Source organism: Balaenoptera musculus, chromosome 12 (assembly GCF_009873245.2).
Source record: "Balaenoptera musculus isolate JJ_BM4_2016_0621 chromosome 12, mBalMus1.pri.v3, whole genome shotgun sequence".
Classification (NCBI taxonomy): domain Eukaryota; kingdom Metazoa; phylum Chordata; class Mammalia; order Artiodactyla; family Balaenopteridae; genus Balaenoptera; species Balaenoptera musculus.
Window position 1 is genome coordinate 80,193,530 of NC_045796.1, and position 14,109 is coordinate 80,207,638.

A 14,109-nucleotide genomic window follows, 5' to 3' on the forward strand; every position below is an offset into this window, starting at 1 on the left:
TCTCTGGATTAATCCTACAGCTTCCACGTTTGCTTGAGATCTTCAATAGGGACTAAGTCAAAACCAAATCTGGAGGACAGGTGAAGTGCTGTTTGCCTTGCCAACATTTTTGTTTTCTTTATACCTGGGTGCACAGTTTAGAGAAGATTGGTATATTCTAGGAATCTGCATTAGACTTTTCTTCCTCCCTCCCTCCCTTCTTTCCACGTGGGATTTAACCCCAAATTACAAAATTTGAAATTATCTACTTGAACATGTTCATTTTATAAGTGAAGTGCAGATAAATAAAGGGACTTGCGTGAAGTCTCATAGTACATAGCTGGAACTAGAAGCTCAGGTCTTTTTTTTTTTTTTTAATATTTATTTATTTGGCTGCGCTGGGTCTTAGTTGCAGCATGTGGGAGCCGCGTGTGGGATCTTTGTTGCAGCATGCGGGATCTTTGTTTTTTTTAGTTGCGACATGCGGGATCTTTTTTAGTTGCAGCATGCGGGATCTTTAGTTGCGGCATGCGGGCTCTTAGTTGCGGCATGCATGAGGGATCTAGTTCCCTGACCAGGGATCAAACCCAGACCCCCTGCATTGGGAGCCCAGAGTCTTAACCACTGGACCACCAGGGAAGTCCCGAAGCTCCAGTCTTCTTACTTCCAGTTTAAGATTCCTTTCATTCTGTTACAGCTGGATTGACAATAGACAGCGTCTTAGTTTTTCTTGGGCAGAAAACAGTTTGTAACTATGATTTCTGTGTTGATATGAAAATTTTTTAAAATATCAGTTTGGGGGCTTCCCTGGTGGCGCAGTGGTTAAGAATCAGCCTGCCAATGCAGGGGTCACGGGTTCACACCCTAGTCTGGGAAGATCCCACATGCCGTGGAGCAACTAAGCCTGTGCGCCACAACTACTGAGCCTGCACTCTAGAGCCCGTGAGCCACAACTACTGAGCCCGTGCGCCTAGAGCCCGTGTTCTGCAACAAGAGAAGCCACCGCAATAAGAAGCCCGTACACCGCAACAAAGAGTAGCCCCTGCTCGCTGCAACTAGAGAAAGCCCGTGCACAGCAACAAAGACCCAACGCAGCCAAAAATAAAATAAATAAAATAAATAAATTTATAAAAAGAAAAAAAAGTCAATTTGACATATACCTATATGACAGTATATGCAAAGAAAGGCTATAATGCAGTAATGTTAAGGAATATATTTTGAGTAATTAAATGTGGTATTATTTACAGCCTGTTTATACTATAGACACTTTATATGCATTGCAAGTGAGAAATATGTAGGGATTGAATTTTTAATCAGTAATTAGGACTAACTCATAGTTCTCCCAGAGGCCTGGGTAATAACTTCTCTCTTCTTTCCTTCTAAATATCAGAATCCCAGTAAGGAATGTGAGCCTTATCGAAGAAATGAAGACAAACCAATTGCTCCTTGTGGAGCTATTGCCAACAGCATGTTTAATGGTATGAGACAGAGATAAACAAAGATTATATACATATATATTATACTGTAATTAGGAATATTTGTATAATCTTTCAGAAACATGAATGAAATTGAGAAATTCAACAGCTTTAAGATAAATATGTGGATTAGTTATTTAGTGGGGTATTATAATGCTTTATGACTTTCTTTTATGAATTCTTATATTTTAAGAATGAATTTCTGTCTCTGGGAAGAAAGAAGCAGGGACATTCTGCTAACTTACTATTTCATACATGACAAAATAAATGCCAGGCTACCTTTACCAACAACTTTGAATATTTATACCATTAAAAAGGGGCTACAGTTGATCATTTAGAACAGCACTGTCTGATATGAATGTAATGTGAACCATAAATGTGAGACGTGTATAATTTTAAGCTTTCTGGTAGTCACGTTAAAAACAATAAAAAAGGAACAAGTGAAATTAATTTTAATTATATTTTATAAACTCAGTATGCCCCACATATTATCATTTCAGCATGTAAGTGATATTCAGTATATAAAAGTTATTAGTGAGATATTTTATATACTAATTTTTATACTAAATCTTTGATGTCTGATGTATATTATATCCTTACAAAACATAGTCATTTGGACCAGCCGTAATTTCAGGGGCTCTGTAGCCATATAGCTAGTGATTACCAGTTTGGACAGTGCAGAGAGAGAAATTGATAAGCCAGGAGCTATTTAGCAATGCTTTTTTTTTTTTTTTTTTTAAAGAATGGAAAGAGAGGCAGATTTACCTTGCAAATTGTTTTATTTGGGTTAATATTAAAACATTTGACCATATCACATATCAGCTAGCCATGTAGGAAAATGACCTGGAACTATGCAGGGAAGGCAAGTTCATCTAGGATTATAAAGTTACCGTAGTTAATTCACATGTAAATAATCAAGAGCAAATGCTCATCATGTGCCTACTTTGTTACAACCACTTTGGGAGCAAGTACCAGATCCTCATTTCTCATGGAATAAAGCCAGTACTGTGGATTTTCAGTAGATGTTTAGCAGTATCTTCCTTTTCTTGTGTTTAGATACACTAGATTTGTTTCTGGTTGGCAATGAATCTGATCCTACGCCTATTCCTTTGAAAAAGAAAGGTATTGCTTGGTGGACAGATAAAAATGTGAAATTCAGAAACCCCCCTGGAGCAGACATTCCCCTAGAAGAACGATTCAAAGGTAAAATATTACTAATATCCCTTAAAACATAAGCTAGGCGTTTTAATGAAGTACCTAAAATTTTCTGTCTTTAGAATCTTAAAAAAGTATGCTTTTTATTATTTTATTTTATTTTATTTTATGCTTTTTAAAAGACAACTTTTCTTAACTTGATGTCAAGTTAGGTAAAATATGTAGTATCTTCTAATGTATTGAAATTCTAAAAGAAACGTAGTATACTTTTAATCTTGAATTTCTCTGGTATTTCCTTGTAAGTGTTTCAGCTCAGCCATAATCTTTTAAAATTGTGACAAAGTTTATTTTAAACAAGTATTTATTTATTTATTTATTTATTTAAATTATTAATAATTATAAGTCCAAATTTCTTTTTGTTTCTATGCCTCCTTGATTTCACAATGTAATGTTTCTCACCATTATATCTTTGTATTAAGTCATTTGCTTTTTGGAATATACTCAATAGCCTACTTTTAGTATTCTCTTAATTGAGGTATCAGTCAAATCTTTGTAATTATTTGTTAAGTTTTTATGTGAGGAATTGGTTTCTTTTTTGACTTTAAGACTTCCTTAGAATTGAATATAATTCTACTTTTGAACATAAGGAAACTATTCATATTGTGTATCTTTGTTTTATTAGAGTGTGAATTTTCAGTGAAACTCTCAATAGAATTGAATGTCTTGTCTCCCCACCCCACACCGATCTCTCCTTTTTAAGGCACAACAAAGCCAGTAAACTGGGTTAAACCAGTATACATGCTGGATCCTGACGAAGATAATAGTGGGTTCATAAATGAGGATTTTATTGTTTGGATGCGTACTGCAGCATTACCTACTTTTCGTAAGTTGTATCGTCTTATAGAGAGGAAAAATGATTTACATCCAACATTACCAGCTGGACGATACTATTTGAATATCACATACAGTATCCTTTTTTGGCCATGTGCACAGATTCAAATAATTTGAAAGGAGTGTAATCCAACCTTGTCTCAGTTATGTGGCATGCTACTTTGTGTTTTAGTTTTGCTCTCTGCATTTTTGAGTATGTGTGTATGTATGAGAAAGTCTCTTGTTTCTCCCAGAAATGCCTTTAATTTTTAAATACTTTGTACTAGAGTTCAAGCATCTTATTTGGTAAAATTATTTAAAATGTAGGTGCTAGATTTATTAGTAAGTTAGATATTTTTACAAGAGAGATTGTAATTCAGCTTAATGCAAAGGCTAGTACTCACTTGGTAAATCTAAGTGTTGGTGGTACTGGGCTGTTTTAATCTATATTTTTTTAGATAATAAAAATCAGCAAATTTGTTAGTTCATATCAACATAATTATTTATAATTATTGCTCTGTTTACAGTATCAAAACATTTTTATCATTAGCTGTATTCCACCTTAATAATTTAGGCATACTTTTCAGTGCTGATAAATATCATTAATTTCATCCTGACTATATGTCAACGTTATACTAAGTACTTTCCATGTATTATTTTATTTATTTCAAGCATTGTGAGGCAGGTATCATCTCCATGTTATAGACAAGAATATAGGAACATAGAGCATTTAAGTAACTTAACTGAGATTACACAGGTGATAGAAGAATCAGGGTTCATAATCAAGCTGTTGACTTTACCATCAACCATCACTGTAGGCTGCATCCCTAGCTGGTTCATTCAGGTAGTCAGACCAGTTTGTATTGGCCTGGATGCAAAGTCTTTCCTAAGCCAGAAATATTGGGCACTAACGTTTATTCTCAACAAAGTCCTTACATCTTTTAATTTCTAGCCCATTGCTTGTATATATCATGAATGAAAAATTTTCAAATATTAGCATGTGTGCTGATGATCTTACATTTTTGATTTTTCATAACCCAAATTAGCTATAAGTATATAGTTTTAGCTTTATAATGGATTAATAAACGGTTAATAGACCTAATTTCAAAATAAAGATCTATTTGTAGCCTTAGTCTTTTGATTTTGCACCTCAGTAGACAACTGAACATGACCTGATAGTGACAGACTGAAAGTGACCAAGTGTTTGAAACTAGACCTACATAGCAGAAATTTTAGACAGACAGACCCAGTTTAGGTGCTGGTAGAAAGAACATTATCTTGAGGCTATGGCCAAAGTAGAGGGCAACCTGTAGCCTACAGCACAATAAAGGGAAGTCTTTGGAGCACTTAGGAATTCTTAGTTGATAGATAATTTGCACCAAGAGAACTTTTAGGAGGAATGCAGACTATTTTGAAAATCGATAAGACAGGAATTTGACCTGCAGAACATTAAGGGTTAATTATCAAAATCGGGTATAAGGTGGGAACTAGGTATTAGAATCAAGGCAGAAGCCCACTTTTTAGGGTTGCGATATAGAGAGACCAGCATGGGTGATTTGATACCACATCCCATAGAGTGTTGGGTTAGTTAGAGCTCTTACAATCATTCCTGGCTCAGGTTGGGATTGATTTAAGAACTCGTAGAACCAAGCCTGCCATTGGAGTCACAGCCGGGCTGGGAGTCACAACTGGGCTGGGGAGTCATCTGCTGGGCCGGGGAGCTACGGAAGCTGGAGAAACAGATGGGAACTAACACTTGATTCAAAAGATGCTTTTGAAAAGATTGTAAACCTTTTGCATAGGGACTTGGTTCTGTCTTCTTCTCTTCCCTAACTCTTGCCAAAATCCTAGAACTGGTCCATGTAGGCAGCTCATCCAACATGTTGGTGTCCCATTTCTCAAATTTGTTTAAGGATCCACCCTTCAATTCCACTCTGTTTTAGTCATCAATCCTGTGTCACACCGTGAGTTTCACCACTGCTCCAAATCAGCAATGTAAAACTTCATTGTCATGCTTTTCGACCTTGTGCTGCGTCCTCCCGTACTCTCATAGCTACACTCTTTGAGCTCATAGAGACCCCTCATCTCTTCCTTCTTCCTGTTTCTCCTGCTCTGTCAAGCTCTTTTTCCTCTATGGGTTTCATTGCTATTTATCTGAAATATATTTTCACATTACAGACCTTTTACCCCTCCTGTGTAATGAGAACAGAAATATCTAAGAAATGAGAAATTATATAACCCTTAACTTTAGTTGTTTTTGCTTGTAAACTGTATTGGCTTTTATTTTTTTATTTTTCCTATTTATTTTCTTATTAGTCATCCATTTTATACACATCAGTGTATACATGTCAATCCCAGTCTCCCAATACATCACACCACCCCCAACCCCCCCGCCCCACTTTCCCCCCTTGGTGTCCATACATTTGTTCTCTGCATCTGTGTCTCTATTTCTGCTCTGCAAACTGGTTCATCTGTACCATTTTCTAGGTTCCACATATATGCGTTAATATATGATATTTGTTTTTCTCTTTCTGACTTACTTCACTCTGTATGATAGTCTCTGGATCCATCCACGTCACTACAAATGACCCAATTTCATTCCTTTTCATGGCTGAGTAATATTCCATTATATATATGTACCACATCTTCTTTATCCATTCATCTGTTGATGGGCATTTAGGTTGCTTCCATGACCTGGCTATTGTAAATAGTGCTGCCGTGAACATTGGGGTGCATGTGTCTTTTTGAATTCTGGTTTTCTCAGGGTATATGCCCAGTACTGGGATTGCTGGGTCATATGGTAATTCTATTTTTTGTTCTTTAAGGAACCTCCATACTGTTCTCCATAGTGGCTATATCAATTTGTATTCCCACCAACAGTGCAAGAGGGTTCCCTTTTCTCCACATCCTCTCCAGCATTTGTTCTTTGTAGATTTTCTGATGATGCCCATTCTAACTGGTGTGAGGTGATACCTCATTGTAGTTTTGATTTGCATTTCTCTAATAATTAATGATGTTGAGCAGCTTTTCATGTGCTTCTTGGCCATCTGTATGTCTTCTTTGGAGAAATGTCTATTTAGGTCTTCTGCCCATTTTTGGATTGGGTTGTTTGTTTTTTTAATATTGAGCTGCATGAGCTGTTTATATATTTTGGAGATTAATCCTTTGTCCGATGATTCATTTGCAAATATTTTCTCCCATTCTGAGGGTTGTCTTTTTGTCTTGTTTATGGTTTCCTTCGCTGTGCAAAAGCTTTTAAGTTTCATTAGGTCCCATTTGTTTATTTTTGTTTTTATTTCCATTACTCTAGGAGGTGGGTCAAAAAAGATCTTGCTGTGATTTATGTCAAAGAGTGTTCTTCCTGTGTTTTCCTCTAAGAGTTTTATAGTGCCCGGTCTTACATTTAGGTCTCTAATCCATTTTGAGTTTATTTTTGTGTATGGTGTTAGGGAGTGTTCTAATTTCATTCTTTTACATGTAGCTGTCCAGTTTTCCCAGCACCACTTATTGAAGAGACTTTCCTTTCTCCATTGTATATCCTTGCCTCCTTTGTCATAGATTAGTTGACCATAGGTGTGTGGGTTTATCTCTGGGCTTTCTGTCGTGTTCCATTGATCTATATTTCTGTTTTTGTGCCAGTACATATTGTCTTGATGACTGTACCTTTGTAGTATAGTCTGAAGTCAGGGAGTCTGATTCCTCCAGCTCTGTTTTTTTCCCTCAAGACTGCTTTGGCTATTCGGGGTCTTTTGTGTCTCCATTACAAATTTTAAGATTTTTTCTTCTAATTCTGTAAAAAATGCCATTGGTAATTTGATAGGGATTGCATTGAATCTGTAGATTGCTTTGGGTAGTATAGTCATTTTCACAGTATTGATTCTTCCAATCCAAGAACATGATATATCTCTCCATCTGTTGGTATCATCTTTAATTTCTTTCATCAGTGTCTTACAGTTTTCTGCATACAGGTCTTTTGTCTCCCTAGGTAGGTTTATTCCTAGGTATTTTATTCCTTTTGTTGCAATGGTAAATGGGAGTGTTTCCTTAATTTCTCTTTCAGATTTTTCATCATTAGTGTAAAGGGATGCAAGAGATTTCTGTGCATTAATTTTGTATCCTGCTACTTTACCAAATTCATTGATTAGCTCTAGTAGTTTTCTGGTGGCATCTTTAGGATTCTCTATGTATAGTATCATATCATCTGCAAACAGTGACAGTTTTACTTCTTCTTTTCCAATTTGTATTCCTTTTATTTCTTTTTCTTCCCTAATGCCGTGGCTAGGACTTCCAAAACTACGTTAAATGACAGTGGTGAGAGGGGACATCTTTGTCTTCTTCCTGATCTTAGAGGAAATGCTTTCAGTTTTTCATCATTGAGAATGATGTTTGCTGTGGGTTTGTCATATATGGCCCTTATTATGTTGAGGTAGGTTCCCTCTATGCCCACTTTCTGGAGAGTTTTTATCATAAATGGGTGTTGAATTTTGTCAAAAGCTTTTCCTGCATCTATTGAGATGATCATATGGTTTTTATTCTTCAGTTTGTTAATATGGTGTATCACATTGATTGATTTGCGTATATTGCAGAATCCTTGCATCCCTGTGATAAATCCCACTTGATCAAGGGGTATGATCCTTTTAACGTGTTGTTGGATTCTGTTTGCTAGTATTTTGTTGAGGATTTTTGCATCTATATTCATCAGTTATATTGGTCTGTAATTTTCTTTTTTTGTAGTATTTTTGTCTGGTTTTGGTATCAGGGTGCTGGTGGCCTTATAGAATGAGTTTGGGAGTTTTCCTTCCTCTGCAATTTTTTGGAAGAGTTTGAGAAGGATGAGTATTAGCTCTTCTCTAAATGTTTAATAGAATTCACCTGTGAAGCCATCTGGTCCTGGACTTTTGTTTGTTGGAAGATTTTTAATCACAGTTTCAATTTCATTACTTGTGATTGGTCTGTTCATATTTTCTGTTTCTTCCTGGTTCAGTCTTGGAAGGTTATACCTTTCTAAGAATTTGTCCATTTCTTCCAGGTTGTCCATTTTATTGGCATAGAGTTGCTTACAGTAGTCTCTTAGGATGCTTTGTATTTCTGCAGTGTCTGTTGTAACTTCTCCTTTTTCGTTTCTAATTTTATTCATTTGAGTCCTCTCCCTCTTTTTCTTGACGAGTCTGGCTAATGGCTTATCAATTTTGTTTATCTTCTCAAAGAAGCAGCTTTTAGTTTTATTGATCTTTGCTATTGTTTTCTTTGTTTCTATTTCATTTATTTCTGCTCTGATCTTTATGATTTCTTTCCTTCTGCTAACTTTGGGTTTTGTTTGTTCCTCTTTCTCTAGTTCCTTTAGGTGTAAGGTTAGATTGTTTATTTGAGATTTTTCTTGTTTCTTGAGGTAGGCTTGTATAGCAATAAACTTCCCTCTTAGAACTGCTTTCGCTGCATCCCAGGGGTTTTGGATAGTCGTGTTTTCATTGTCATTTGTCTCTAGGTATTTTTTGATTTCCTCTTTGATTTCTTCAGTGATCTCTTGGTTATTTAGTAACGTATTGTTTATAGCCTCCATGTGTTTGTGTATTTTACGTTTTTTTCCCTGTAATTGATTTCTAATCTCATAGCATTGTGGTCAGAAAAGATGCTTGATATGATTTCAATTTTCTTAAATTTACTGAGGCTTGATTTGTGACCCAAGATGTGATATACCCTGGAGAATGTTCCGTGTACACTTGAGAAGAACGTGTAATCTGCTGTTTTTGGATGGAATGTCCTATAAATATCAATTAAATCTATCTGGTGTATTGTGTCATTTAAAGCTTGTGTTTCCTTATTAATTTTCATTTTGGATGATCTGTCCATTGGTGTAAGTGAGGTGTTAAAGTCCCCCACTATTATTGTGTTACTGTCGATTTCCTCTTTTAGAGCTGTTAGCAGTTGCCTTATGTATTGAGGTGCTCCTATGTTGGGTGCATATATATTTATAATTGTTATATCTTCTACTTGGATTGAACCCTTGATCATTACATAGTGTCCTTCCTTGCCTCTTGTAACATCCTTTATTTTAAAGTCTATTTTATCTGATATGAGTATTGCTACTCCAGCTTTCCTTTGATTTCCATTTGCATGGAATATCTTTTTCCATCCCCTCACCTTCAGTCTGTATGTGTCCCTAGGTCTGAATTGGGTCTCTTGTAGACAGCATATATATGGGTCTTCTTTTTGTATCCATTCAGCGAGCCTGTGTTTTTTGGTTGGAGCATTTACTCCATTTACGTTTAAGGTAATTATTGATATGTATGTTCCTATTACCATTTTCTTAATTGTTTTGGGTTTGTTTCTGTAGGTCCTTTTCTTCTCTTGTGTTTCCCACTTAGAGAAGTTCCTTTAGCATTTGTTGTAGAGCTAGTTTGGTGCTGCTGAATTCTCTTAGCTTTTGCTTGTCTGTAAAGCTTTTGATTTGTCCATCGAATCTGAATGAGATCCTTGCCGGGTAGAGTAATGTTGGTTGTAGGTTCTTCCCTTTCATCACTTTAAGTATATCATGCCACTCCCTTCTGGCTTGTAGAGTTTCTGCTGAGAAATCAGCTGTTAACCTTATGGGAGTTCCCTTGTATGTTATTTGTTGTTTTTCCCTTGCTGCTTTCAATAATTTTTCTTTGTCTTTAATTTTTGCCAATTTGATTATTATGTGTCTCGGCGTGTTTCGCCTTGGGTTTATCCTGTATGGGACTCTCTGCGCTTCCTGGACTTGGGTGGCCATTTCCTTTCCCATGTTAGGGAAGTTTTCGACTATAATCCTTCACATATTTTTTTCAGGTCCTTTCTCTCTCTCTTCTCCTTCTGGGACCCCTGTAATGCGAATGTTGTTGCATTTAATGTTGTCCCAGAGGTCTCTTAGGCTGTCTTCATTTCTTTTAATTCTTTTTTCTTTATTGTGTTCCGCCGCAGTGAATTCCACCATTCTGTCTTCCAGGTCACTTATCCGTTCTTCTGCCTCAGTTATTCTGCTATTGATTCCTTCTAGTGTATTTTTCATTTCAGTTATTGTTTTGTTCATCTCTATTTGTTCTTTAATTCTTCTAGATCTTTGTTAAACATTTCTTGCATCTTCTCAATCTTTGCCTCCATTCTTTTTCCAACGTCCTAGATCAACTTCACTATCATTATTCTGAATTCTTTTTTTGGAAGATTGCCTATCTCCATTTCATTTAGTTGTTTTTCTGGGGTTTTATCTTGTTCCTTCATCTGGTACATAGCCCTCTGCCTTTTCATCTTGTCTCTATATTGGCTTTTACTACTAACATTTAATTTGTGAAATCATTCCTTTCGGATAATAATTATATAATTATTTTGTGATTCAGAACATATGAGTAAGGTGCCTGTGTGTTGTAGAATTATACCAATGAATTACAAGCAATTAAATGCCAACTTTTTAAGTTGTATTTTAAAAATCAAGTAACTAGACATGGAAAAGTCTTCCTATACACTCTTCAGATTACCCTGTACATTCATTTGATGGACGAAAACGGATGATCTTGAGCACTATTTCATGGATGGGAGGAAAAAATCCATTTTTGGGGATTGCTTACATCGCTATTGGATCCATCTCCTTCCTTCTGGGAGTTGTACTGCTAGTAATTAATCATAAATATAGAAACAGTAGTAATACTGCTGACATTACCATTTAATTTTATATTTTGAAAACAAATTTACTGCATGTGCATCAAGGCCAGTCCTATTCAACCTAGCTTTCAAATGCTGATGTCTGGTTAGTATGTCATTTTTGAAGTTGGCACATAACTTTTTTTTTTAAAGCTGTCTTTGTCCTTTGCTTCTTCCTTATGGATGACTTATGAAAATATATGACGGGTATAAAACAAATTAGCTATATTGATCATATCAACACTGTAACTGCTGAAATGGCATTCTGATGTTTCCTTTTCGTTGGGACAGGCTGTACGATGCGTGGAGCCTCCTTCATGTGAAATGCGTCTGCTGCTTAAATGTTTATGCTGTGTTGATAATATTATATTGACATATGATACTGTATATGTGTGCCTATTGTGTGAAGAAAGGGATTACAAGATGTGTGAGTACAATGACTTGCTAACCCTTCAGGATTCATAGTTACAAAAAGATGAAGAAAGACCAAATCTAAATAAAACACTTCATCCTTTTCACAGGTCGTGTGTAAAGGCTTAAAGTACCATCTTTGTTGAGGTGGTTCATGCATTCAGTTTATCCAGTACAGTTCTTTGTCAAGCTTAGATTTGATTTCAAAGGACATATTTACCTGTCTAGAATAGGAATTAATGCTCATGGTAGGTCTCAGGTAGGAAAGTTTAAAATTCCTCTTTCCATTTGGTTAAGATTGCAGTCAGGAAACCCATCTCACTTGATGTTTTTACATGTGACCATTTCCCTTGAAGCTCACACTTCATAAGGGATGAAAGAATATAGGTGAGATGGGAAAGCTTCTTGGCCGACCTTTATCTTCTGCCTCAACTGTCAACCAGATGTAGATGTTCAAAGGAGACTGTTTTCATTCTTGTGGTATTTAACATTAAGAAATTTGCTTCAGCATTGGAAATACCTCAAGCTGTTTTTATTTTGCAGGTAAGTGTTTTGACTTAAGTACTAATATTATCTTGCAGAAAATTTGGAAAACAGTAACCTTCATTTCCTCTCTATTTCATTCAATTTTTACATATAGGTCAAGGATGACTATGTATGCACCTTCTCTTTAGTTAAGCCACCGATTGTTTTGGTTGGTTTTTCTAAGATGTACTTTAAAAAGAAGTTCTTTAAATTTCCTTATTAAATTCTGGAGATTTTGGAGTATGTACATGATAAATGATAATATATGTGCTTGAAGTTATTTTATTTTCTGTTAACTGGAATTATTTTTAATATTCCTTATTGAATAAATGCTGTAATTTGTTTGCTATGGAACTTATTCTTGAATGTAAACTTATTTTTTCACATGCATGAAATGTATGTCTTAATCAGAGGTGGCTTAATTGCATTGAAATGGCTATTTTTTTTTTTTAACTAAAATAACTCATATGTTTGTATAGAAGAATGCCTGTTTGAATTCAGAGTTTGTAATGGTTTCCTTTGTTTATATTTTAAATCAAAAGGTCTGGGTAATGTATCGATTTTGATTAATATATGTTTTTTTTTTAAAAAACAAAAAATAATGTAATGGTTAATAGTAGAAATGTGCCACACTTCTTAAGTTTTGTATAATATGAAATTCAGTTAAAAGAACTTGTAGTTCATAATGACTTTCAACACATAGAATATTACTTGCATGAAGTACTTAATGTATAATTGTCCTGAAATTTCTGAGTGCATAGGGTATTCTTTGTGTAAAACTATTCTTTGTTTTATCAGTCCTTCAGAATATGGTTATTTATTCTGATAATTGACCCTCTTGCACATGGCAGTTTAGTTTCTGGGGTATATCACTGGGGGAGAGGGCTTCTCCCAGTCTTTGCAGATTGAATTTTTGCTGGTTAAGAAGGACTGCCATCCTGCGTCTCTTTTTCTAACTGGGGGACCAGAGGTGCTGCTACAGAAAAGTTGAAGAGCTCTTCCAACACTTTCTCATCTGTGGTGAAGACGGAATCTTAAAATATATTTGGAGTTTTATCTATTTTACAAGTACATTGATGGCCTAAGTTCTCCCTTGTCTCCTGCCATTTGAGCTGTAAGCGACTCCTGTTGCTGAATATGAAGAATGTGGAACATTCATATGGCCTCTGTGACTGGCAGAAGGAAAACATTTCTTTCTTATGGGCTTTATGCTGATCTTTTGGAAACACTGATGTCATACTCAACTTTCAAAGAATCATATTGCATTTTAAGACAACTAGGTTAAGTAGAAGGCGTTGAAGAATGCACTAACTTGCAGGAAATATTTTGATATATGAAGTTCCCAACTGAAGGAAGTATTTAATAAGTAAAAGCTAAGAAATTTCTTTGAAATCAGAAAGCAGTTTAAAAGTAAATTGGTAAAAATAACTGTACTACCTAATAGAAAATTATTCAACGAAGAGGAGAGTCAAGCGAATATTATTTGTTTCTTGGTTAGTAACAGTATTTGTAACCTTGATTATATTGAAAGATAACTTTCTGTTAGTATGTTCTGTATTAATAAAAATGAACAAAATTAATTTTGCTATGTTCAGGTGTCTTGCTAAAATAACAGTGCCCCAGTGTTGTTGCTAATGTTTAGCACTAAATTGTAGCCCAGGGTCAATGAGTCCAAATTTTAACATTTCCATGCCTAGATTTGATTGCCATATGTGGATATGTTAATCACTCTGATAGCATTAACTGCAGGATTTATACATGTTACTGAGAAACATCTGTTCTTACCAAGAAATGGTCAGATTATAACCTGTTATAAGCAGACAGGCTAAATTTGGTATTAGATCAAGGGAAATTTCTGGTAAATAGGAAATGAGTAACTGGTAGAGAGACAATGATGATGAAAATAATGAAGTGGGCAGGGACATAGGAAATGAAAAGCCGGACTAGGAAAGAGGAGCACTGAGTGGTAGGCTTAATGATTGCTGTTCATTCAGCCTGCTCGCCTCCTGTCTCTCTCTTTTTTTTTTTAACTTATTTATTT

At 35.5% G+C, this 14,109-nt stretch overlaps 1 protein-coding gene across 1 annotated transcript in view; it reads left to right on the top strand.

The window, feature by feature from the left end:
- The window catches only part of TMEM30A (transmembrane protein 30A), a 44,025-nt gene extending 30,371 nt beyond the window's left edge, over window positions 1–13,654 (top strand). Inside the window, exons 4-7 of the mRNA XM_036871795.1 lie at window positions 1,370–1,457; window positions 2,511–2,657; window positions 3,370–3,576; window positions 10,965–13,654. Coding sequence (XP_036727690.1) covers window positions 1,370–1,457; window positions 2,511–2,657; window positions 3,370–3,576; window positions 10,965–11,158 — 636 coding nt within the window. The 3' untranslated portion in view covers window positions 11,159–13,654. The remainder of the gene's footprint in view (window positions 1–1,369; window positions 1,458–2,510; window positions 2,658–3,369; window positions 3,577–10,964) is intronic.
- Window positions 13,655–14,109: the final 455 nt, after the last annotated feature.